The sequence below is a fragment of the Astyanax mexicanus genome, chromosome 6 (assembly GCF_023375975.1).
Source record: "Astyanax mexicanus isolate ESR-SI-001 chromosome 6, AstMex3_surface, whole genome shotgun sequence".
Taxonomy (NCBI): domain Eukaryota; kingdom Metazoa; phylum Chordata; class Actinopteri; order Characiformes; family Acestrorhamphidae; genus Astyanax; species Astyanax mexicanus.
In genome coordinates, this window is record NC_064413.1 from 30774949 (window position 1) to 30802260 (window position 27312).

Sequence of the window (27312 nt, forward strand, 5' to 3'; positions counted from 1 at the left end):
TCTGTGTGTATTTGCTATTGTAACAACAGGATAAGTATGTATTGCACAGCTTGAACTGTGAATAAAGCAAGTACTAAATCTCTTAATTAATTATTGGTGTGTTTTGAGCAAAACATGGAATAAACCAACCAGCGTGTCACTTACATGTATGCATAACAAGCATATACATGCATCGGGCACACGAAGAGATAGCAATAAACATCTAAAGGTTGATGTCTGTCTAGGTTAATTTCAGTCAGTGGAGCACCTGTGTTTTTTGTTAGAAAGATATATATACAGTTGGCAGGGTGTATGATAGCCATGAGCATCACGATGCGTAGGGTCTAAGATAGGGCCGTTTACGTTTTTTCCTGCTGTATAAACAGCGCTGCTTGTTTCCACCTTATGTTTCTGAACTAAATTTAACATCAGGTTTCAAGGTGAGGTTTTGAGTCCCTTAAATAATTCTAAGGAAATAGAGAGGTAAGAGACAACACTTAAGGAATTACCAAAGGGAACTTCAACATGTAAGGAAACATTTAAGGGTTTTTGACAATCTACCTTAAGAAAAATCTTAGATAACACTTGAGTTTTTTTCTGCAATACACTTAACTTTAAGGGGTTGTTAAGGGCAACCTTAAGGCAAACAATGTCCTTAAGGTGTTATATTCAGCAATTGATAATAATTTAAATATTTTGTCTCCTTCCTTCCCTGGAATACTACTGCTTTCAATGTAAAAGAAATCTATAGGAATGTTTACAAGGGAATCTCTTTAAAGAACCCCTTCTTTGAACCTTACATTTATTAGATTGCAGACAGTATGAACACAAGATATTTCATGTCCTGTCTACATAACTGTTCACATCAAAATGATTAAAAAACATCCTGCATTCCTGAATTTCAGGCATGTGCCTGAAAAAAAAACTGGGACCATAAGTATTTACCATTTTGTCATGTTCTCACAACACTTAAAAGATACTTTGACACTGAGAATTCTAAGCAAAACGAAGTGTTTCAGGTGTTATCTTGTTTCATACTCCCTGTGAACACACCTGCTATATATAGTGCTCATAGACCTCACTGTACTTTTCTGCATTAATGCTGCATCACTGAAGAGTACTGACACACAATACAATGACAGACCCTGGCTTTTGGACTTGTTGATAATAACAGTCTGGATGATACTTTTTGTTACTGGTCCGGAGCTCAAAACATTAACTTCTTTCAAAAAATATGTGGAACACACATTCATTTTACTACAATACACATTTCCAGCTTTGATTTGCACCGCTACTATGCACACACTGTTCTTCTTCTTTATTCAATGAATCAGTTAACATTATTAGGGAGAAATATGTGAATTTCTTTCAATATTGTTTTTTACCTTTATAAACATTTTTCTCATGCATTTTTTTTAAGTTTCTCTGTCCCTCTTTTCTCCACATCAACCACACCTTTTGTACCAAATCATAACTTTAATTACCCATTGACATCACCTGTGTGAAATTACATCATTACTATTTTTTTAAATCTAATTTCTACAGCTGAATTGCCCCATCCCAATTTTCTGGACTGTGTTGCAGGTCTAAAATGAAGGACCTGTTGTATAATAACAAATGGAATAAAACTGGGTTCATATTGTCAGCAACAAATACATTTGTAAGAAGTAAATGTAAGAAACTTATTTATTGGTATTTAAAATATTTACTTATCCTTTCCATATTTTTTTCAGATTTTGGGTTGCAAAATCAAAAATGTAAAGCAGTTGCTTAATAAAAAAGACTGATTGAATGATTCACACAGGGTTCAAAAAGTCAAACTGTCTATCAATAGGGTCTGTATGAAAATCCACACTTTATATTTTTACTATTATAACCATGTACTGTGCAAAAGTTTACTATCACTTAATAAAATCTTAATTATTAACATTAAACTTATTACAGCATAACACTGAAAGTTAAGATTAATTGTTAGCATCCAACACAGGTGAGTTGTTGTTGGGATTGAACACATTCAGGAACTTGGTCTCAGACTGGCTAAATCTAGGACCAAGACCAAGAAGATGTCAACAACTTCCTTTAAAATGAGAAATTCTGGTATTTTTTTATGTATTTATGCCTATTTGCATCTGTTCTTTTCTATGGTTCTGTTATATGATGCTTTTACAACACAATATATGGTTTTAAAAAAACACAATACATGGTTTTAAATAGTATATGGTGCTGCTTTAAACCTGTGCACAGTACTATATTTGTCTTGTCATAAGTCCTGCATTGATGAGCTAAGCTAAATCACAATGACCACTAAAGATGTGTCCACCTAATTTTGTAACTGTCCACTTGCTTCAGTAAATACTATAAAAAATTGTGTCCAAATGATTGTATATGCTGGTATATTAATGATTTGCTACATATATATATATATATATATATATATATATAAATATATATATTGGCAAATAGGTAGTAGAAGCTTTGAAGTATTCCATAAAGTGAGAGTAATGAACAGGCAGTGTAGTGGTTAAAGGTCAGGAGGGGAGAGAAAGATGCTGAGGAAGCGTTCACCTCTCCTTCCCGTGGCCACGGCCTGCCGTTCTGGGGATACTTGGTCTGATTCTGCCGCTTCTTCTGTCCTCCGTCCGCAAACTTACACAGCAGTGGCTCCGTGGGGGCTGCAGATAGAGAGAGAGAAAGAGAGAGAGAGAGAGATAGAGAAAGAGAATGGAAGAGAAAAAGTATAAGTCAGCTGGTCTGCAGAGCGAGGGAGCGAGCGTGACTGCTAAAGGTCAGCAGCAGTAGGCCGCTGGAAGGGTGATGACCTCAGCAGTGCTGGGTGTAAGTCGGTCCAAACAAAAAGGAAATGTTACACCTCGGGAATCCGCACAAGCCCAGAGAACCCCCCGGAGAAAAGAAGGCAGCGCAAGCCCCCCTTTTGAAGTCTGATTCCCATCGCGTTTCTTTTCTCCTTCCTGCATTCATCCAGGCCCACCCGGCCCTTTCCCTCCCTCCCTCCCTCTCGCCCTCTTCTGTGCTGAGATGCCGGGGCTCCGCTCTTGGCATGCGCTTCCTCCAAAATTCCGACATCAAAACGAGCTCACTGGCGCGCCTTCAAAGCGCACGGCCTGATATTGTTGAAATAATAAGCGCCTTAATCGCGATGGTAAATAACTTAAACATTATAATGGCCGCCGCAGTGACGGCCAAAAGTGATAGCTTCACAAACGCAAAGCGCTATTTGTTTTCTGTGCTCATGCACAGAGTGCACATCATGCAGAACAAAAGAGTGAGAAAAGAGCGAGAAAAGAGGTGGGAGAACGCTCTTGCACAAGTTCAGACGGGTCAGTTCACACCACTGAATGTCAATCTGGAGACTGCAAAATGACTGGTTTCGAAACCACTGTATTTTAAAGCAGTTCCTGGAACAAACACTAAACATCTTTCTCTCTTTCTCTCAGGCTCTTTCTCTTTCTCTCTTTTTTTGTGATTATGAATTTGTATTACTCCTAGAATCAAGACAAATTCTTGATCTCGAAAAGGAAACGAGAGAGAGAGAGAATCCAGTTATTGGTGACACTTTTATAATTAGGGTACATTAATTAACAGTACTTATATATAATGTCTCAACTAATTATTACTTGATTCTAGTTAAGACGATATTTTAAATCAATGCACATGTTTTATTTAATGGATCTATTCCATTGCATTTTAACACTTTAAGCATTAAAATGTAGTAATACTTAATAATGTCAATTAATAATTTAATAAAAGGCTGAGACATTACTTAAATATTTCACAATGTGTGTATATATCATACATACTGTTTTGTGAAGTGCTGACCAGTGATGTTGTGGCAATAAATTGTAATATTTTTTTAAACACAAATGAATCATGTTACCAAGTTAACAGAACCTGGTGATGTATTGAATTTATTTAGATATATAAACACTGTATCACTACTGTCAAGGTCAGAAGGTAGGTAGATTTCGTTTAATTTATGCTTACAGATGGATTAAATCTCATAACTAACTTTTACTCTTATTACAATATTACAATATTACAATACAGTAAAAAAATATAGTCTGTTTGACATATTTTGTGTTGTAGGAATGATATATTAATAATATTATATATAATATTATATATTATACCATAAATTTAATAACATTTTTCTCCTTCCAACTTCACTATACTTACGTCTTCAGTTTAAAAGAACTGCTGTTATAAGTAGCTGCAGTAAATCCAGGAAACAATAGCACAATTGCTTTGTAAAATCTTTAACTCATGCTTACATGCTATACCTCTTTTACTATGAGCTCAGTTTTCACACACACACACACACGCACACACACACACACACACACACACACATCAGTGATGATTATAAGAAATACTGCCGGCAGTAAAAGATACTATTATGAGTGCCTGGAATACTTTGAACCCCCTCCTCCCCATGTTATTTTTTTCCTCTGAACAAATTCCTGCGAGCCATGGCTAAACTGATTTTGTTTCCCTAGCAACCAGAAAAACTCATTTCAAGCGAACAAAACTTTCAGTATGATATGATCTGGAAAAGAGCGCTGATAGATGCAGGAGAGCCGTTTTTTGCTCTGTGTGGTCCAGACAACTCCAGTGACTAATCCAGCCTCGCAGCTAAACGCCTTTACGCTCACCTCCAAAAGAACCTCAGCCAGGAAAAGAGAGAGAGAGAGAGCGCTCAGCAGCGTCAGAGCCTCAAACACTCTTTCACCTGCACTCCTTCAGTTACAAAGAGGACAAAACAAAAGCGCTGTCTGTCCTCTGGGACACGCTTCCTATTTCTTCCCCGATCCACATGCAAATGCACAACAAATATACGCTCTAAGCACTGTGTTAGCAGGTGTTCTGCACCCAGCAGATTCTCTGTGATTTACACTTTACACGCAACCTCAGGATTACATTTCTGTACACTGTGCACTGCACAACATAAGGTCACCCACAATTACTGCAGTAACAACAAGTGAAAGTGCTTTCAGCACACAGCTTTATCACAGAACTGTGGCATTTTATAGAATAAATAGTTACTAGTGGGGTAGAGATTTGAAGACAACACTGGACAGAAAAATGCAAACCAGGGATGGCTAGAGAAGAGGATTGAAAAGAAAAGAAGGGGTGGAATCAAAAAGGAAGAGAGAACAGATAAGAAAAAAGAAAATAAAGGATGGAAAGGGCATGGAAGAGAAAAGGAGTTAAAAGAGAAGAAAAGAGAATAAAAGAGAAGATGATGCAATGGAAAGGCATGGAAGAAAAGTGAAGGTGATGAGAGGCAACAGATGAAGATTGAAGAGAAAAGGGGTTGAAGAAGGAAGAAAAGCAAAGGAAAGAAAAGATGATGGAAGATAAGAACATGTAAGAGAATGGATATCTGAAATTAAGAAGACAGAAGACAAACAAAGACAAGAGAACTGAGGAGAAAACATAGAGGCAAAAGGGGGAGAAAAGAGAAGAAAATAGATGAGATGATGAAAGAAAAGAGATTGACAGAAAAGAAAAGAGAAGAGCAGAAAGGAGAGAAGGGTTGGAAAGAAGGTAAGAGGATAAAAGAAAGAAGATGGGATGGCAAAAGATGGAATATAAGCATAAAAGTTGGAATATATGGAAGAATGGAAGCAATAAGGATGGAAGAGAAAATAAAAGAAAATAATAGGATTAAATAGAAAAAGGTGAAGAGACAGGAAGACACGATGATAGAAGAGAAAGGAGACAAGAACAGACAAGAAGAAAAGAAGAGATGAGGACTGAACAGAATATTAGAGAAGAAAAGAGATAAGAAGAGATGCAAAGAGAAGATAATAAAAGAAGACAGAAGGGACTAAAGAGAAAAGAGGAAAAGAGAGAGGAAAGGAGAACAAACAAGGGTTGAAGAGAGGAGAGAAAAACTACTGAGAAGAGAAGAGAAGAGAGCAAATAAGGGAAAAGAAAAGACAGGGACTAAAGAGAAGAGAAGATAACAGAATGAAAGAGAAAATATATGAAGAAAAAAACAGAGGGAAAAATAGAGCATACAAGGATTGAAGAGAGGAGACAAGACTATAGATGAGAGAAGAAAATAAAAGAGAAGATCAAGAATCATGGATTAAAGAGAAAAAGAGAAGAGCACTGGACAATGAAGGATTGAAGAGAAGACAACAGAAGAGAAGAGAAGAGAAGAGAAAAGAAGAGGGAAAATGATTAAACATGGGAGACAAGGTATGAAGAGAGGAGACAAGGCCTGATAAAGAAAAGAGATGAGGACTAAATAGAAGAGAGAATGATTTAAGAAAAGAAAAAAAGAACAGATGAAAGAAAAGATGGGTGGATGAAAGAAGGGATGAGACGAGAAGAGAAGAAAAAGAGGTTGTGAATGTGTGTACGGACAGTCTGAGCTGGCAGATAAGAGCCTCTTGATCACAGCCTCTTGTGTGTGAGTGTGATGAGAGAGAGACAACCTTTCCCCTTTACCTGCATGAGGTGCGTAGGTCTACACCTGCAGCTCTGTCATCACATTCATATTATCCCCCCCCCCCAACACACACACAAACACATACACACACACACACACTGTCCTGCGCTGATAAGACCTGTGCACAAGCACTTCCATTGTGAGAGCCACAGAGAGAGACAGGGAGGGAGGCAACAGAGCAGATCGCAGCTTTGGCAGTACGTTCAAAATGTTAGCGCAAGCAACTCTCCCACTGTCTCCCCTGGTCCATCTCAAACAATAGGACAATGAGATGGGGAGAGAGAGAGAGAGAGAGAGAGAGAGAGAGAGAGAGAGAGAGAGAGGGTGATAGAGGGAGAGTGTGTGTTTGTTTCAGCTGAGAGAGTGAAAAAGCCAAAGCCTTCGCTTTAAACTCTTTTCCCAGCACTGTGGGAAAAGGACTAACTCTGAAATAACAACCAACACTGTCATAAAGCAGCGAGGCCAAATAACTCAGGGAGCTGCGCAGAGCTGAGCGGGGCTGAGCTCAGTTCCTGCAGCCCGGAGGAATAACCGTGGCCATTTTACGAGCTCAGTCTCTGCCCGGATTTCTCTAGGCTCGTTTCTTTAACTCAGGTTGCCCTCAAACTTAAACTGCAATCAGCAGTCATGCATAGTTCGTCTAAAACCAACCTGCACTACTGATCTCTGAAATCTGACCTACCATATAACGCACACATACACTCAAAGGCCACTTTATTAGGTACAATCCTTTGTGGTATAGATTCAACAAGGTGCTGGAAACATTCCTCAGAGAGTCTGGTCCATACTAACATGATAGCATCACGCAGTTGCTGCAAATTTGTCAGCTGCACATCCATGATGCGAATCTCCCGTTCCAGCACATCCCAAAACTGCTCTATTGGATTGAGATCTGGTGACTGTGGAGGCCATTCGAGTACAGTACAGAACTCATTGTCGTGTTTAAGAAACCAGTCTGAGATGATTCGCGCTTTATGACATGGCACATTATCCTGCTGGAAGTAGCCATCAGAAGACGGTACACTTTAGTCATAAAGGGATGGACATGTTCAGCAACAATACTCAGGTAGGCTGTGGCGTTGATACGATGCTCAATTGGTACTTATGGGCCCAAAGTGTGCCAGGACAATATCCCCCACACCATTACAGCACCACCATCACCAGCCTGAACCGTTGATACAGAGAGGCAGGATGGATCCATGCTTTTACGTTGTTGACACCAAATTCTGACTCTACCATCTGAATGTCGCAGCAGAAATCGAGACTCATCAGAACAGGTAAAATTTTTCTTCTATTGTCCAATTTTAGTGAGCCTGTGCGAATTGTAGCCTCAGTTTCCTGTTCTTAACTGACAGGAGAGGCAGCCGTTGTGTTCTTCTGCTGCTGTAGTCCATCCGCCTCAAACTTCGACGTGTTGTGCGTTCAGAGATGCTCTTCTGCAGACCTCGGTTGAAACATGTGGTTATTTGAGTTACTGTTGCCATTGTATCAGCTCGAACCAGTTTGGCCATTCTCCTCTGATCTCTGGCATCAACAAGGCATTTGCGCCCACAGAACTGAATCCACTCACTGGATATTTTCTCCTTTTCTGACCGTTCTCTGTAAACTCTAGAGATAGAGAGTAAATCCCAGTACATCAGCAGTTTCTGAAATACTCACACCAGTCTGTCTGGCACCAACAACCAGGCCACGTTCAAAGTCACTTAAATCACCTTTCCTCTCCATTCTGATGCTCGGTGTGAACTGCAGCCATGTCTACATGCCTAAATGCATTGAGTTCCTGCAATGTGATTGGCTGATTCGACATTCGTTAATAAGCAGTTATAAAGGTGTTCTTAATAAGTGGCCACTGTACAATAAGGGTACATTAATTAAGAGTATTAAGAGTATTGACATTAGCTAAGCTATTAATAATTATTACAATTGGTTTAACTAATGTCACAATTCATTATTATCTACAACATTTTTAAGCATTAGAATGTAGTTATGTTTCATAAAGTTATATCTAGTGTCAACTAATAATTAGTTAAGGGATTACTTAACCATTTAACAATGGTTTATAACTGCCATAAATACTGTTACTTGTGACCCTTATTGTAAACTGTTAGCTTGATATTTATGTAATCTGTATTGTACTGTTTGTATTGTGCCTCATTTCTGGACTGTAGAAATCTCATTGCTGTCAGGCAAAATTCTTGTATCTTAATTTAGAAAATTTAAGGACTCTTCCTGTAAATTTGGCAACTTAAAGGTACAACTTAAAGTTTTTAGGGGACACTGCAAATTGTGATTGCTTATGGAAGATGCACGTGTAGAATTTTGCACATTAATAATATATTTAAATATTATAATATATTTTCCTACAAAAACTATTTTAATCTTTGTTATGTAAGTGTATACAATTCTTATATCATACTGTTTAAGAATACCATGATGAATGAACCAAAAAAATGCTCCTAAATAATATAAAAATAAAATGAAACATTTTACATCAACTTTCACTATAAGTTAAAGTTTCCCTTCTACATTTTTCTGTCTTACACTTTCTTCTAAAGAAGGGTGGCCTTTTACAGATACAAGTTTGTGCATGGCACCTCATATATAGAGAGGAAGACTACTCTTCTCTACAGAGAGAATATAATACTCTAAATTTTGGTTTTGTATCAAAATGCTAAATATTATATATGAAAAACATGTCATGGTTTTGATGTTCTTTCCCTGCTAAAACTCAACCCTCTGGTTTTCATATTTATGTCCTGAAACTGTACAAAAACAAAAACACACACACAGCACTGGCAAGCAGGAGTGCACTGGGCTGGTGTGTAAAGAGGTGTAATGATGGCTGGGAGGTCGGCTGTGCTTTACTGGCAAAGACTTTTAATAAATCTCCCTGTTTTTCCAGTCTGCCCTCACTATCACACTTAATGAAGTAAACCATGACGTGATCTCTCCAACCACTGCAGGGCACACACACACACACACACACTCACACATATATATCTGCACTATCACAAACATGCCAAATGTTCTCATTAAACTGTTTTCAGCTATAAGTCTGAGACAGAGTGTAAATCCGACTGTTCTGAAAGAAGTGAAATGGACTGGCGGAAACATAAAGATGGATCAATCAAATTCTATGACTAATTTTATTATACTTAAATAATGAGCATATTCTGCTCCCATGACTGTGGAAATACACATACTTCAGATCCTTCAAACCTTTAAACCTTTAACCCTCAATCTTCAGACTGGCAAATTTACAGAAAAAGGAAAAAAAAACTTAACTTTCAGTGGAAGTCAGTGTAATTGTTTAACTTCTTGTATGACTTTTGACTATTGACCTATTCATCATAAAATGTAGCACAGTTTAAAGAACAATTGCCAGATTTACATTATGACAGTATGACAGATGGAGATGATACAATTGGAGATTTGTCAGCTGTGGGACGAAATAAACTTATCATCCAGAAATTGCATGCACCCAAAAGGGATCATCTGACAGGAATCAGGACCAAGATTGGCGGTTTATTGCCAAAAAAGGGTGAGTGCAGTTATATACGATGCCAGATCATCATTGGGTCTTTATTACAGGCACATTTACAGCCCAATTTTACATTGATGAGATATTGCACTGAGTGGCCGTTTCTTTATGTTAAGCGCTCACTCCTGTGAACTATTCCAAAAAGACAATGCTTGCCTTAAAGACACAGATAACACACCATGGTCAGTCATATCGCCAGACATATCCCTGATTTACAATGTGTGGGATGCTTTTGGATGCGCTAAAAATGTGCAGTAACTTCAAGAATACTCAAGCTGTATTGTATGGATTGTTGCAGGACACTATTAAGAACCTCTACAACTCAATGTTGACATGTCTGACAAATAGCACTGCAGTCTGTGTGGTGAATCAATGTACGGTAATACATGCATTTGCATTCTCCCACACAGTCTCACACACACACACACACACATACACACACACACACACAACCACAAACCCACACACGTAGAGGCATCTGTGGTGAATTGGTGTGACCGCTGAATTGAATCCCCCCTCAACATCTCAACACACTTCTTCAAAAGACTGGTGTGACCTACAGGACAGAGAGCAGTGGGAAGAAAACACCCTGTTCACATACTTACTTGCTTGCGCATGAGTATACCACTGCATGAGACACATTAATGTGTGTGTGTGTGTGTGTGTGGGTAAGTGTTTCTATAACATTTACCCAAGCAGACAGCTCTAACCACATGTATTTCCAAGCTGTTTATTAACTCTGGGTCACAGCACAGCAGATATTCTAATGGGGAGGGAGGGTGGGATGGAGTGAGGGAGCGAGGGATTTAGAGTGGGGGGTGGGGGGTGCAGATGAGAAGATGGACATGTGTTTCTCATCTGAGGCCAGCCGTCCAGCCTGCCAGCTCCCGCTGGGCTCCCACAGACCTCCAGCCCTCTCTGTGTGCGGCGTGCATTCCTGCAGCCACGCCCAGCCCCGGCACTGGACGCACACTGGATCCCCTCTGGACCAGCGCTGGGGCTGCGCGCTCCCAGCCGTCTCCACTTCGCTCTCAGTCACTCATCGTTTATCCCTCTCTCCCCTCTTTCTATCCCAGCCAAAACCAACTGTGGGCAGAGTGGTGGTGAGGGGATGAGCCTGGCTAACCGCTACAGCATTTAGAAGGGCTCTCCCACTGAGAGACGGCCTTTTAGACACACAGAGGATCAGTGCTTCTCTAATGCAAGCTTCCAGCAGAAAGAGATCTATAGTGTAGTTTTCCTCTTTATCAAAATCTAACGTACAGTTTTTAGAGTGCTACATTTAAAAGGTTCTGTTCTATACAATCCCACAGATGTATAGTACAGCTAGACTTCTGAATGGTTCTTTCTGAAAAGCCACTAAAAGCTAAATCATAGAATGTTATTTGTTAAAATGGCTACAAAAACATTGCCTAGTAGCGGAAACATTGTTTTACAAAAGTTTTATGATGAGGTTTTGAATAAAAACATATATTTAAAATTCATTCAAGATGGCGCGGCAAATACAGGATGTTTTCAGACAAAATAGGACTAAATAAAATTACTATTTCACTATTCTCAACATATCACATTACAAAAAAAGAAGAAACAAGTACAGAAAAGCATGGACAGGGCATTATCTTTTAGTGATGAAGCTACCACAGGTCAACTGCCTCTACTGGCTGGTTGCAGTATGATGTGTAGCTTCACCAATCGCCAAATATTACAATGACAAAACAGTCCACTCCAACATTTTCCATGTGCAAAAATTTGGCACGTTTTTAATTTGAGTTTAAAACATTATAATGCTGTATCACAAGAAAGTGGGGTTACATTAGAGGCTGAATTACATGGAGTAGCTGAGTTGTAATAAAATGGCCAGTGTGATCTTACTAGTTGTTAGCCAGAAAGCAAACATTAGTGTAGTTACACAAGCGGATCTCTGTTAGAACTCATATTCTTCTTTAGACTGAGTCTGAATACCATATTTAAAACATTTTTTTTCCTCTTTTAATCGTCATTGGCACACGTTGACTCTCTTTTCAAAGGTCAGTGGCTAAACTGGAACTTTGGTTCTTCTCATCAGCTAACAGAACTAATGGTGCTGAGCTCTGGTACTGTAGTTTGTTGAAAATGCAAATCATTTTGTAATAAAATACCTGTTTTATGCTTTTACTGTTGAAGCATTACACATACTGAACACTGTAGGTGCCCAGAGGGAAATTCCACTTCACCTCAGACCCTTTAGGCCCTTTCGGCTGCTCTGTGAGCTCAATGAAGGCAGTCTGAGATGCTTGGTCTGGGAGAAGGGGTTGGGTCTAATAATCAAGTTAGTAGGCTTGTCTGGCTCTGCCTCTGTTCTCTTTTACGCAGACTTTGGGTGCAGGTTTTACAACATGGCAGTCAATTTAAGCTTCATCTTTAATATAAGCAAACAAACACCAAAAATGTGTGGGGGTTAACTGCTGGTTTAGATAGTAAATATAATGGATGTGTTTGTGTTGTACTGTGGTGTCTTTCACCATCACGTAAAGTAATAAGTGTCAGTGGGTCTCTCTCTCTCTCTCTCTCTACGATAAATCTCAACAATATTTCCCATCAAACAACTCTGTCTGACTCTGTTTTCAGAGACTGAATTATATAAGGTCATTTTGGAAAATTGGTGGAATTCCTCTTTAATGAGCCGAGTCTAAAACCACTGAGTTATTTCTAAAAACATTCTTGAGTCTAGGGTATGGATGCTGCTTGGCAACCTGTACCACTGTTAACAAAATAAGCTTGTTTATTGGGGTTTTGAAGTTTTGTAATAGTTTTAGGATGATAAAGCTTTAAAATCTATAATACATTGCAGAAAAACAATCACAGTGTATATACCTCCATTTTTGGTTATCTACATTTGCATTGTAGATCCAAGTGCAATAATAAAAAAGCAAGCCTTACCACCAAACACACTGCATTTAAGGTCAACAGTGATAGGAAAAATATTAATTGAAAAGAAAACGGCTTGCTTCATCTTGAGCAAACAGAGAGGCTCAGATCTACTCCACTTCCATCTCTCTAGTGCAATGTCAAACAGAAGAAGGGCCCCGGTGGTGCTGAGGTTAGCTGCTGCTTCTGCACTATATTAGACAGCGTGGAGTCAGATTCAGAGGGTGGAAAAAATGGCTGTGTTTACCAACAGGCAGAACGGTGTTTGTCCTGGCACAGTGTGTTCTGTGTGTTCTCTTTTCTCTGCATGTGTGTGCGAGGCGTGCGTGGGAGGAGTGTGTGACCCTGACAACGCGGGTGTCTACACACCGCCCACACACTAATAGCAGCCGCTGCATGCCTCTGTTCAAGTGCCAGCGCTGCAGAACGCTGCGCGGGCCGAGGACGGGTGGTGCACACAGGCTACAACACACACAATAGAAAACACAGGCTTCAAAGCGCACACTAGAAAATACAAGGCCGAAAACACAAGACAGAAGACACATGCTAGAAAACACACAAGATAACACAAGACATGCTAGAAAACCTACTAGACAACACAAGACATGCTAGAAAACACACAAGATAACACAAGACATGCTAGAAAACATACTAGACAACACAAGACATGCTAGAAAACACAAGATAACACAAGACATGCTAGAAAAAACACTAGACAACACAAGACATGCTAGAAAACACAATAGAAAACACTAGTAAACAAGACACACTCGAAAATACACAAGAAAACAAGACACATGCTAGAAAACAAACTCAAAAACACAATAGAAAAAACAAGACACATGCTAGAAAACAAACTCAAAAACACAATAGAAAAAACAAGACACATGCTAGAAAACAAACTCAAAAACACAATAGAAAAAACAAGACACATGCTAGAAAACAAACTCGAAAACACAATAGAAAAAACAAGACACATGCTAGAAAACACACTAGAAAACACAATAGAAAACACAATAGAAAACACACTAGAAAACACAAGACACATGCTAGAAAACACACTAAAAAACACGCTAGAAAACACACTAGAAAACACACTAGAAAACACAAGACACATGCTAGAAAACACACTAGAAAACACACTAGACAACACACTAGAAAACACAATAGAAAACACACTAGAAAACACAAGACACATGCTAGAAAACACACTAGAAAACACACTAGACAACACACTAGAAAACACAATAGAAAACACACTAGAAAACACTAGTAAACAAGACACATGCTAGAAAACGCACTAGAAAACACAAGACACATGCTAGATCAGCGTTTCTCAACCTTTTTTCTATCACGGCACCCTTTAAATATATGCGAGATGTCAAGGCACCCCAGTTTACGGACGGGGGGGGGTGCTGGCGCAGTACTTCAGGTGAGAACGAGGGGTGTTGCTGGCGGAATATGAAATAAAATAGCGCGTGCATCACGTGGGGGGACAAAAACTTTACAGTGTGTCCCAATTTAGGGGCTGCATCCTTCAGAGGCTGTATTCGAAGACAGATTGCGTCACAGCTGCGCAGTAATACACCGCCTCTGTGGGTCGCATCCTTCAGAGTATGCTGCCTGTGAATTGGGACACACCCCGACACGAGCTGACTCTGGAAAGGAAATATGCACGTGAGGCGCAATATTTTGACGGCACCCCCGATGAAGCCAGACGGCACCCCAGGGTGCCGCGGCACCCTGGTTGAGAAACACTGTGCTAGATAACACATTTAAAAACACACTTGAAAACACATGCTAGAAAATTTCCCCATTGTGGAATTAATAAAGGATTATTTTATCTTATCTTATCTTGAAAACAGAAGACACATGCTAGAAAACACACTAGAAAACACAAGACAGAAAACATGCTATGAAACAAAAACAGAAGCTACAAAACACTCTAGCAAAAAAAAATAAAAAAAACACTAATTTACTTATTTGCTAAAATAATCTAGAATATTTGAGCTTCTAAGCAGGTTATCAAATTCATTAAAAAGACAAGCTACAACGCACATGCAAAACACAAGCTAAAAACACTAAATACTACACACACTAAAGAGAAAAGCTACAGTGCACAAGCTAAAACAAGCTAGGAGCATTCTAAACAACTAATACATCCAGTGCACTCATATGTAGGTACCTTACACAGATTAAATAAAACACCCCTTGCAGAGCCCAACAACCAACTTTTTCATACAACAGCTGGTGAGATGTGTGTTCCTGCACTAGATTAGTATGAGCAGCGTTTTGCTGTAATAATGTGTCTGATCCTGGTTCTATTCTGCACACATCTTCAATCATAAAGCACAGAGCTGTTTCTGCATAACAACAGTTGTTTATTTGTTTTTACTTCTTCCCCTGCGGACACGGAGGCGCTCATCTCACTGCTCAAGAATGCAACACATACGCAGGACATTTGCAAATACATCTGAAATACACACGCTTCCTTTATGAGGACCACAGGGCCTGTAGCAGAATACAGCTTTACAGCCTTCACATGTATTTTGTTACAATCCGGGATGGATGGCTCACACACAAATCTAATTCACGCAGTTTTCCCCCCCTCACATCAAACACAGTCAATCGGCACAGACGGGCATTGTTTTAGTTCTACTCTGGAGATATGAGGTTTTGTCAATTCAGTAAACAGTAAGCCAAGCTGGGTATGTGCAAAAATGTGGCACTTAACTCCGTTTTTTTTATTCTATTACAACTTTAAACACGTCTACAGTGCGTTTTATCTCAGTTTAACACCAATAGAGTAGCAATAGAGCCATAAAACAGTTAGATAGCTGGTTAAAATAACTTGCTAACTATGCTAATGAATAAATAACTCCCATAATCTCACCTCAGCATGTCTCTTACAGTTATTTCACCATCATGGCAAACAGTCAGATAAATGGTGGCTGATACAAATTCAATTCAATATCACAATCAACTAAACATTTAAATTCAATTATGATAATTTAATGATTGTTTTAAATAATAACAGACATGTTTTTTTTTCGTTGGTACAAGCTGTTTAAGTTGCTCAGTCGGCCTGGTTTAAAATGTTTAAAATGTGGTTTTACTCCAAAAATCCTTCAGTTCCGCAATGTTTACTGTAGTGTTTACAGAAAATGTTTGGCCCTAACATCCATATAGAGAAAAATAAATAAATAGAAAGAAATTAGGAAAGTTCTGTACGTGTGCCATGTGTGTGCCCTTTCATCATTTTAAGTTCATAGTATATCTGTAATTTATCGTAATGAAAAAGTTTGTTATTCTCATTTGTAATTACCAGTTGGATTATTGTAATAACAGATTAATCTCCTCTGTAACTGCGAGTTGTACCAACAGTAGCAAACAGGCTTATTTTAAATCAGGCAGATGCACAAACAGCCCAGAGGTCCTTGGGAAGTCTGTCTTTTGCTCAATCGCTCAATCAAGCCGATATAGAGCATCCCAGAAGGTGTCTGGGAGCTACTAGCAATTTGTGGGAGACTACCGTGACTTCTTGGACAGGTGGAATGTCTACAAAGTGGTTCTTTAGCACTTAGAAAACACAGCAATGGAATCATAAGGTCATGTGTGGGGCATAAATAAGTGAAGTTCTGCACAGTTTAGACCACCTGCAGAGACAGTGTAAGAGCTGATTTAGAGAAAGCTGAAAGCCTGGTTCAGCTTTAGCTCTGTCTCTGAATGCCCATGTCCTGGATTGGGCCTGTGAGAGACAGCAGTTTGCTCTGAGCCCGGATTTGTTTGTTTTGGGCCAAAGAGGGTAAATACCACTGGACTGTTTGACATCTCCTCTCTGTGGAGAGGGAGAGCACAGGAGATGTGAGCTAAAGAGAGAGAGAGAGAGAGAGAGACAGACAGGGAGAGAGAGAGAGACTGTGGGCAGAATACAAACACTGTATAATCAGCTTAGCCTCCCCACTTCCTGCCTTTTAATGGGCTTGCCTCGGTTTGCCTGCCTGTTGTTTGAGCCGAGAGATGGATCCTATAGCTCTGCCTTCAGAACACACCACTGTGATCCAGCTAACATATAAACACACACCTCACACACACAACAACCATCCGGAGAGAGACAGACAGACGAACAGGCAGACAGATGCATAGAAAGAGAAAGAGTGTTAGAGCAAGAACAAAAAAAAAAGAGACCTGTCAGAGGAAGAGATGCAGACAGACAGAATGAGAGACAAGGCCAGATGTGACAAACAGAGAGATCTGTGAGAGATAGAAAGGAAGACAGACAGAAAGCAAAAATAGAAAAAAGAGGTGTATGAATGAAAAAGAGCAACGAAAAGGAAACAGAGACATGTGAATAAATGATAAATTGAGGGAGGGAGAGAAAGAAGAAAAAGAAACGACATAAGAAGACAGAGAAGCACAAAAAAGAATGAAAAGAAATTAAGAGCCCTATCACAGAGAGAGAAAGAAAGTAAGAAGGATCACAAACCAATCAGATTCAACCAAATTACAAAAAAACTCTACGTACTACACACAGAACAACAAAACTACATCAGCTTTTATGAAGCTCAAACTAAATCTTATAGTTACAGAGAATTTCAGTGCTATTCGTTCATAAACATCATAAATGTCAGTACAGGGTGACAGACTACCTGACCACTCTGACTGATCCCAAACTAAGGCCCACCCTGACTCAAGTACAGACTCAATGCCCACAGCCTGGCCATAGAGGCCATCAGACATAAGTCCTTGCTGCCCAAAAAGCAGAGACCTGTGCCCGCAGTGCTCACAAAAAAAACCCTAAGTGTTCCAGTAAGCCAGAGCGATACTAGCTAACGTATCGCCCCATGTAGCTTGTTTTAACATACAAAGGACACAGTCTGTTATACTCACCTCTGAATGGTGAAAGAGCTAGTGCTTAGTGCGGATAGTGCTAATGTTGCTCCAGCAGTGTTAGCTGGGGCCAATAATACTTACCTCTGAACAGGGAAATAGCAGTTATGCTACTCCAGCCCTGAAACTCTTGTATAATGCTACACTTCAGCAGAGTGGCTTTACTGCTCCTTACAACCTGACTGGTAAAATTCAAACATAAGGTGCACTGGATTAAAAGGCGCACTGATGATTTTTGGAAAAATTAACAGATTTTAGGCGCGCCTTATAGTGCAAAAAATATGGTATCAGAGTAGGACTGTGCTCAGATCTAAAAAACTTAAATATATTCTTAAATATACCAGCACACTCCAAAGGAAAATGTCAGGACCTCTGTCCATGAGCTGAATCTCAAGAGAATGTGGGTTATGCAACAAGACAACGACCCTGAGCACACAAACAAGTCATTCCACCAAAGAATGGTTAAAGGAGAATAAAAATAAAGAGAGAAGGAGAGAGAGAGAGAGAGACAATAAGAGAAAGAGAGAGACCTTTCAGAGAGACACAACAGCAAAATGGTAATTGACAGAGACAGTTAAAGATAGGGAGACAGAAAGAGAGATATTGCGAAAGAGGGCACCAAAATATGAGCGACATGGCACTGAATAGAGAGAGAGAGGTTAGGGAGGGTGCGTATTGTCTGTGTCCTCTTCTCAAAAAGTGCTACTTCTGAGCCAAGTCTCTGCCGATGTATCAGGGGCGCGTTTACACTGTGTTTAGGAGGAAATACATTACTGTATTACTGTATTACTGTCCGCCTGAGACACAAAAGAGACCTGTCATTAAAGAATGAGCTGTCTTGTCCAATTCTCTTACTGGGAATAAAAAGAACAGTAAAAAGCTCCCTTCATTTGGCAGGTCACTGAGGATGAGGACGTGTGTGTGTGTGTGTGTGTGTGTGTGTGTGTGTTGGTGTGTTTTTGTGTGTGGGAAATCAAATCAGTCTGATTTAGACATGCATGAGTCATCCACCAGCTTCAATTAAAGCTTCATAAAGAAAAGCACATTAGGAGGTCTTAATGGACTCCCCTCTCACAGGCTAAACCCTGATGTTGTTGGCTGCTATCTCCTTCCAGGTCACACACACACACACACACACAGCTATTAGAGCACTTCAGATCAGATTCCTTTTCACCCAAGGATCGTTTTTCTTTCGCTCTTCTCGCCATTAGAATTCTATCTGGGATAAACGTGATAATCTGGGCTCGTCTGTTCGTCACAGCACAGCTGAATCAGTAACTTACGGCTGAAGATAAACACAGCATCAGCTACAGAAGTGCAGTTCATTTCGTGAAGGAAACACAGCATGACGGTGCAGCTTAAGTGGATCCCACTTCCAGGCAATTTTTAAGCTGATGATATGTGGTGACCTGGTGGTTTAGTTATTGCTAGATGGTTGGTGTGGTATCACAGGTGGTTGCTCTGGCGTTGCTAGATGACTTCTATTGTATCATGGCATTGCTAAGAAGTTGCTATTGCTCTTTTTTTAACCAAAACATGTGAAATCAACCACCATCTCTTTTCAAATTGATGTCAAATGCGCTTGGAGGAAAGCTCCAGGTGACTAAGTCCGATACATCAGCCAACAGACACCTGTGCTGGTCAGCTTCACAATGGGATTAATTTGGGGGAAGAGCTCCATCAACCCACCCAGAGAGAGCATGCACAATTGTGTTCTCTAACCCTGCGTTCACACTAGAAGACGATAAATCGCTCATGTCACCCTGCGTTTGTCGCTTGTCAGTCACCATCCAGTAATTTTTATTCCTGTTTGAAAAATATACATTTTGGAGGGAAAATATGGTGATAAATATGAGGAATCGCTTGGCCACTTTATTTTGCAGCTATGATTCCCGAGCTTGCTAGACTCTTGGCCGTTTCTGTATGGTAGGAAGGAAATGCAAAGGGAACCAAAATTCAGAGAGCAGAAGCTTTAGGACCTCGGACCGCCTTGTATGTGACAGGTTTAAAGAAATGCTAAAAGCCAGTCAAGTTAGAATGCCGTTTCACTGCATCATAATTAATTTGCATAAAGTTGAGAAAATTTCAACTCTGTGTCGCTTGTCACTCTGCCACTTTGACGCTTGTCGCCTCAAACGTGTCGCGGCGACACATCGCTCCCTGCCATAGAAAATGAATGGTCACCTGTCGCGTTGTTGTTTTCCAGTGTGAATGCAGAGTAAGGTTGCTACTTTGATCACTGATGGCAAAGTAATGAAATTGTTATAGTATCCCAGGTGGTTGCTATGGTGTTACTAAGTGATTTCTATGATACTCCACACTACAGTAGTGTAGCTATATAGTTGCGTGTTTGGATGGCTGTTACCAGGGTATTTATATCATTGCGAAATAAGAAGTGTGGTCAACACTTTGCATTCCATTCATTCCTTTAAGAATTCCATAAAAAATCTGTAAAAAAAAATCTGGTGCTACTTGGAAACTGTACCCCTAATTAAAACGCTGTATACAACCTCCAATCACACAATCAGACTAAAGAATCTAGAGGTGGTACAATATTGATTTATCAAAAATCCTGCAAGTTTGAATAAGAATATAATTGTACTTAACCTCAATCCCAATTTTTAAATACTGTTTTAATGTGTCTCAAATGCTGTGAAATGAGTTTAGCTTTCTTCTGCATTTCAGATGTTCTGTAAGTTATTATCACAATGTCAGAAAATGAAACGAAGACAAGTTCATCCTCCCCACAGCTTCTCATGTTATATTGATCCTTACTAAAAATAAAGCCCACCATCACATGTATATCATGTAGTCAGGAAAAGAACATAAGCTTTACGTCCTAACAAAAAAAAAAAAAACAGCAAACGTTTAGCCCTGCAGTGGAAATCCTCTCTTACTCTGTCACTGAGAATGGTCCATTAGTATCAAAATGGGGTGTCAAAATGGAAGAGAATTCATGTTCTGTTGGTGAATAAAAAAGCAGGATGCCAGTATGTGTTAACAGTGTGAGCCAAGATGCTTTAGAAATGGTGTCTCACTTTAAATTTGCTCCTTTCTAGGTCATTTGAGTATTTTCACTAAACACCTGGTCCACCTGCCCTTACAGGCCAAGGGTTGTGTGTGTAGGTGCACGTGTGTGTGTGCACACATGAAGTTAATCACAGTACACAGCTAGATCATGGCCAGGCTCTCCGAGTGCTCAGGTCAGAAATAAAGTGTATGTATGTGTGTTTGCATTTACACAATGAAACATATGTAGTTACTCCAATCAGACATCATGCTTTTAATTAGTAAAACTGAGGATGATACATCTTATAAACATGGGGGTGGTGGTATCACGGTGTGAGCCGGATTTGTTGCATTTTGTCCAGGATGGTTTGCCATCGTTGATGGAAAAAATAATTCTGAGTTATATCAGCAAACTCAAAAAGGAAATGAAAATAGTCAGGATCTCTGTCTACGAGCTGAATCTCGCGGACTGAATGAACACAAGACATTTCGCCAAAGAATGGTTAAAGAAGAATAAAGTGGATGTTTTGGAATGGCCAATTTAAAGTCCTGATAGCAAGCAATTCATGGGAGGAAAAACACCAGTTTAACAGAGTTGAAGCTGTTTTGTATGGAGGAATGATCTAAAATTCCTCCATGATTATATGCAGGACTAATAAAAAGTTACTGGAAACATTTAGAGGACACATCAGTTACTGAAAACTAAGATTCACACATTTTTTTCCCAACTCCCAGGTCAATAAATTAACAAGGAAATCTAATATTTTTTTGATTTATTTGATTTGGTTCTTCTTATCTATTGTTAGGAGTTGTGTGAGAATTTTAAGTAAGTTTTAGGTCACATTCATACAGATATACAGATATAAAATTAAGGAAATCTTAAAGATTCACAAATTTTCTAATGCCTCTGTACACATTGGTCTGTATTTTGTATGAATTGGAATCCGAGCAGCAATGTGAGAATGTGTGCTATGTCTGGAACTGTCGCCTCCATACCATGATGTCTTTTTCAAAACATCAGTGTGAAGCCAGAACTGTGTGTTCCAGCCTGACATGATCGTGGAGGAAGCACACAGGCTTGAAGGCCTTCCTGAGATTGAGGTTATGGGAGTAATATGTGCACCTTTATGAGCCTTTTATAAGCCAACTATTGGACTCACCAGCAGGGTCCCCAAAGCATATCTGACCACAGACAGACAAGAGGCACCATTCTTTACTTCCAGCATCCATATAAACCACTCTCTACCTCAGTCTCTCTCACATCTCTCTCTCTTTTTCTGTTTCCTCTGTCTATTTTCTCATTTACGCTTAGTCTCCCTCTCTCCTTCTCTCTCTCTTTCTCTCTGAAGTACTAAACTGTGTATTTTTAGAGCCTTCCACTTCATGCCTCTTACCATATTGGGAGTGGCAAATGAACTCCTGGGCAGCGCAGGCACACACACACATATACACACACACACACACACACACCGACACACCGACACACACACACACACACACACACACAAGTGCTTTTGGCCAGTCAGTATTCTTCAAACCCATTTCGCACCACATTTTACGGCCCCCTCTACTTTGGCCATCTTAGATTAAGTTTGGAGTGTGAATGAACAATTAGGCCGCTCCTGAAACGAGGGCAGTAGGAAATAACCTGCAAAAATGCACATGCAGCCAGTTCCTGCTCTATTGGGTGCAGGTGTTTTCTCTGTTCTCTGAATGGGGGGTGGAGGTGTATCATGGCCCATTACACACTGCAATAAGGCCAGGCAAAATAAACTGCTTCATTAGCACATCCCTCCAGCAGACCCCCCCCCTCCCTCCCTCCCTCCCTCCCTCCACACACCCTCTCAGACGTGTGAAGTGTGTGTCTTAAACACAGACTGTCCAAACAGCAGACGTCAGTCAGCAGCATGCTCCCAGCGCTCATTAACGCCTCTGACTAGACACACACACTCAGGGACACGCTCTCAGAGAAGCTGATCTCAGCCTGCAGGACCTTACCATAGCCTTACAGCCTCGCACATGCAGAGCACACTGCTGTGTTAACCCCTGAACGCTTGTGGATGCCATAATCTGCATACTGCTTGAACTAGAGTTTAGATCGCGCCCAAAAAATCCAGCCCAACCCGGCCCGAGCCCGTGCACTCTTTAGCCCGAACCCGACCCGACCTGCTCCATTTTTGAGCCCGAGCCTGATTTAAACAAGACATTTTGTAGTAAGTAGAGCATTAAAACAGAGCTTTTAAAAACATTTTCAGGCTGTTTGAATGAGCAAAATCTGTTCAGAATGATGTTAAAAAACATTGCAACACTAAAGAAGCATAGACTGATCTCCCTGTCTACTCTAATATAATTAACAATGTTTAAAAATATAAAAAAAAAATGGTGGGAAATCTCATTGTGTTTGGGCAGAGAATCTAAGCTCTAGCTTAAACGTTTGCATGTATTTGTCACATATTAGCCTGTGTCTGTCCTGTGTTTTTCCCTCTTTTGGTTTTCTGTGCTCCTGCCCTGTTTTCCTGTCTTGTGTTTCCAGCCATGTGCTTTTTTGAGCACATGGCATTGTTTTGTTATTGTTCTGTCTCCGCCCTAGCCCCGCCCTAGCCCTGCCCAAGCCATTAGTGTTGTCACCTTGTGTCTCATTTGTAACTCCGCCCCCTCATTACTTCCACAGGTGTCCCTAGTGTGTGCCTGTGTATAAATACCTCATGTGATCCATTGTTCTCTGTCGCACTTTTTGTTTGACCGTGTCCTGTTAATCTTTCCAGATCGTGTTTTAATGTTTTGTTTAGCCTCAGACCTGTTGTGTTTTTTGTCTTCAGTTTTCCAGGTTTGCTTTATGTAGTTAGTTTCTTTGTTATTTTGGCCTGTTTGTTTCAGTCTTTTAGTTTATCTTCTGGTGTATAGTGTTTGTTTCAGTAACCTTTTTCTTTATAGTTCTTCCTTAGTGTTTTGTTAGTTTATTTTGTAAATATGGAGAATAAACCTGACTTGCGCTTACATCCTGCCTCCTCCATGTTACAGTATTAAAAATGTCTTTAGAAAGGCCAAAATTATACCAGTGACACTATTAAACACAGTAACCTTTACAGGGCTGATGGGCTGCAGCATCAGCTGTAGCTTCGCCTCACTTCTGTAATGCTTACAATGGCTTCTTTCCAGTGATTTTTTTTATGTACTCTAATATGCCAGAAACCAATAGATAGCAGTATGCCAACTGATGATATGAACAATCAAGTGGTATCTCAGTGAATTTAGGATTTAGGAACAGCCACACATGTGTACATTGTGAGGTATTATCTTGTGAGGGATCTTCAACACTGCCCAGCATGCTCATGGCAAGGTGATGTGAAGATTGGTTTGATAGTTAACATACCTAATTACACAGTGTCACGTGAGTGTACTGCAAATATTTCAATATAGAAGCCATTATCATGCACTGAAATCAAATCCACATTTAAGAGAAAAGGTCCTTTATCCATATCCATATGACCTTTGGCATGCCACCGTATTTAGAAGAAAATATTGGAATATTTATTTATTTATCTTCTAAGTCCACTAATTAATCCATCTATCGATCATTCTTCTTCACATCTGCTTCTTTCTGGTCAATGTTTCATTGGATCCAGAGCCTTCCCAAAATGAACAGGGGCAAAGCAGGAGTACCCTGTTGGCAGGGTGCCAGTCTATCACAGGGTACCATACACTCAAATCCCACTATGGGCATGCTTGTTTTTTTGGAGGAGGCAAAAAACTGGAGTAACTGAAGAGAGGATTAAACCCACTTTACCAAGAGATTCCAAGCATCCTAACACCCAAACCAGATCTACAGCCCTGTCTGGACGGGAGTAGTTTCTCAGGGGGTCCTGGGGTATTCTCTCTTTTATGGGGGGTCCTCTGAGACTTTATTTCCATCCAGAACAACAATGTATGTGTTTTTCATAGATGTCCTCTGATAAAATTACAGGCTGAACTACCTACTGTTTTACAACTCCATGGTCCTCTGGTAATTTTATTACCTACTGAATTTTGTCACCTCGCATTTAATAAAAAGCTATTTGTCCACTGCTACGCACTGTAATTACACCTTGGGCGCATGTTTCCACAGAGATCCACGTAAACACAACAGTGAGTGGAAATGGAGGAGCTACTGAACGCGATGTCATGTGACAGAGAAAGCCAAAAAACTCACTGGTCCTCCTAAACTAAGAGAAACTAATCCCGTCCAGATAGGGCTTAATCGTCTTGTTCTATAACTACAAGTGTGGCGGTATCCTTTACCATCCCCACCACCATTGGCCACATATCCAACTACTGGGTCTACTTGGTTTTGGATCTGGTGTTTTATCCTTTCAACACCTGTGTTTTTTAACCTACCAAAAATCAAGAATCATCAGTTTTGCCAATCTCAATAATACAGTAAACTGCAGACCCCTCCACTTTGCTAGATTTCTTCACCATCCTTCTGCACGTTTTTCATTTCAAGCTGTTGGTACTGCAAGCTTAGCCTCAGTTGTCAAATTTGTCTAATATTCCTTTAAAGCTATAGTCCTTTCTCCCCACAATCTGAATGATGTGCCTCTTCATCGTTCCACACACATCTGACACCACTGGCATCCTTCTGGGCACCATCTCTATTCAGGCCTCTCTTACACATGCTAAGCTTGGCCACCTCACCCCTTCAAATCTTTCAACAACTCCTTTTCCCCTGGGCAGCCTAAGCCACACTCTATACCACACTTTTTCCAACCACAGAGACACATCTTCAGACACCTCTTCAGATCATCTTTTGGTCTCTCACATTTGTCCTTGCTCAGATGATCAGATTCTCTGCAGGGTCCCTTCTCACACGTCTGGATACCACGTGGTTTCAGGCCCCTTTTCTGCAGACTTCGCTTGACCCCTTCACCTCATCAGCTTTCTAGCTTCTCTTCTGAGCCACCTTACTCCTATAGATATGTAATGCCTTTTAGTCACTTAAAAGCAATAAATATAGATTTATCTATATTACTAACAACACTGATTTTGAGATATGTGGTATCTAGGGCAGAACAATATATGGTTTCAGCATATACAGTAGTGTAGACACACAATAACCACATTGCAGGATGTGCATTGTAACATTCAATGTCAAATTAAATCAAATGCATAATTATACAACTTTTTATAAGCTTAATACTGTAGTTTGAAAAATTCGTATGATTTGTCTACAAGTGACAGATTATATCAGCCCAATTTAATCTTGGATATAAAAAGTGTTGGCTGTCTGATAAAATCTGTTGAAAAATTCTGTATTTCTTTTTAATATTGCCATATACAGCTCTAGAAAAAAAATAAGAGACCACTTAAAAAGGATGAGTTTCTTTGATTTTACCAAAGTAAAAAACCTCTGGAATATAATCAAGAGGAAGATGGAGAAGACGGATGATCACAAGCCATAAAACCAAGCTGAAATGCTTGAATTGTTGCACCTGGAGTGGCATAAAGTTGTCCAAAAGCAGTGTGTAAGACTGGTGGAGGAGAACACGCCAAGATGCATGAGAACTGGAAGGAAAACCAGGGTTATTTCACCAAATGTTGATTTCTGAACACTTAAAATTTGCAATAAACAAAACATAATAGGAGTGTAGTGCTATTTGATACAACAAATAGCATGCAATACATGTTCAATCGGGGAAAGGTCTGCCAATAGTACAGTTTCTATGTCTTCAAGGCAAGGCAAGCTCATAAGATGGCAGCAGTATGTGGATGAACATTGTCCTGCTGTGAACTGGAGTATGTGTTATGTTTAGGTAACTAAAGGTAATTTGTTCACGTTAAGATAGTCTGGCATATATTACAATGCCTATACTTTTTGCAGTTCTAGTGCAGTGGGGTGGAGGGTTGAAGAATGGAGGTGTGTGTGGGGGGGCGATGAATGTTAAGGGGTTAAGAAATTAGATGATACTTCCAGAAGCCATATTTTGCTCCTGCTGCCCTCTCTTTCAGCAAACAAATCCTCCGAGTGGAAGAGTGGAGTGTGCTTTTCTAGATTGATTTCCTGAACTCAGAGGCATTACTGAACAGACTGGAGCACCGCTTAATGGGTCACTCCATCTCACACACACACACACACACACACACACACTTACTTTCATCAGAGGGACCCGGCTAGGGAGCCACATCAGTGTGGTCTAGCTGAAAAGCCACAGATTGAGAAAGGAGGAATACGGTACATAGGGGGTGTTGGATAGAGGGGGTGTGAGAAAGACAGAGAAAAAAACGGAGAGAGAGAAAGAGAGAGAGATGGGGGTGCATTATTGGTTAAGTGTACAGAAGCGTCACAGAGCCCATGGGTGTAGGATCTGAACGAGATCCGAGTGAAGTGTAAGCAGAACTGAGGAATTCTCAGACCTCCCCAACAGAACCCAGAGATGTGTGTGAGTGTGTGTGTGTATGTGTGGGTGTGCTGAATTGTGTAAGGGGGTCACAGCATTGCACTGTTGTAATCATTATCTCCCCCAGCATCAGC

The 27312-nt window shown here is 40.1% G+C and overlaps 1 protein-coding gene across 6 annotated transcripts in view; it reads right to left on the reverse strand.

Annotated features, from left to right (window-relative positions):
• Nucleotides 1-27312, reverse strand: part of rbms3 (RNA binding motif, single stranded interacting protein) — a 250701-nt gene that overhangs the window by 33679 nt on the left and 189710 nt on the right. For all 6 annotated transcript variants that reach the window (XM_049480766.1, XM_022673722.2, XM_049480767.1 and 3 more), the window contains one exon: nucleotides 2545-2651. In XM_049480766.1, coding sequence (XP_049336723.1) covers nucleotides 2545-2651 — 107 coding nt within the window. The remainder of the gene's footprint in view (nucleotides 1-2544; nucleotides 2652-27312) is intronic.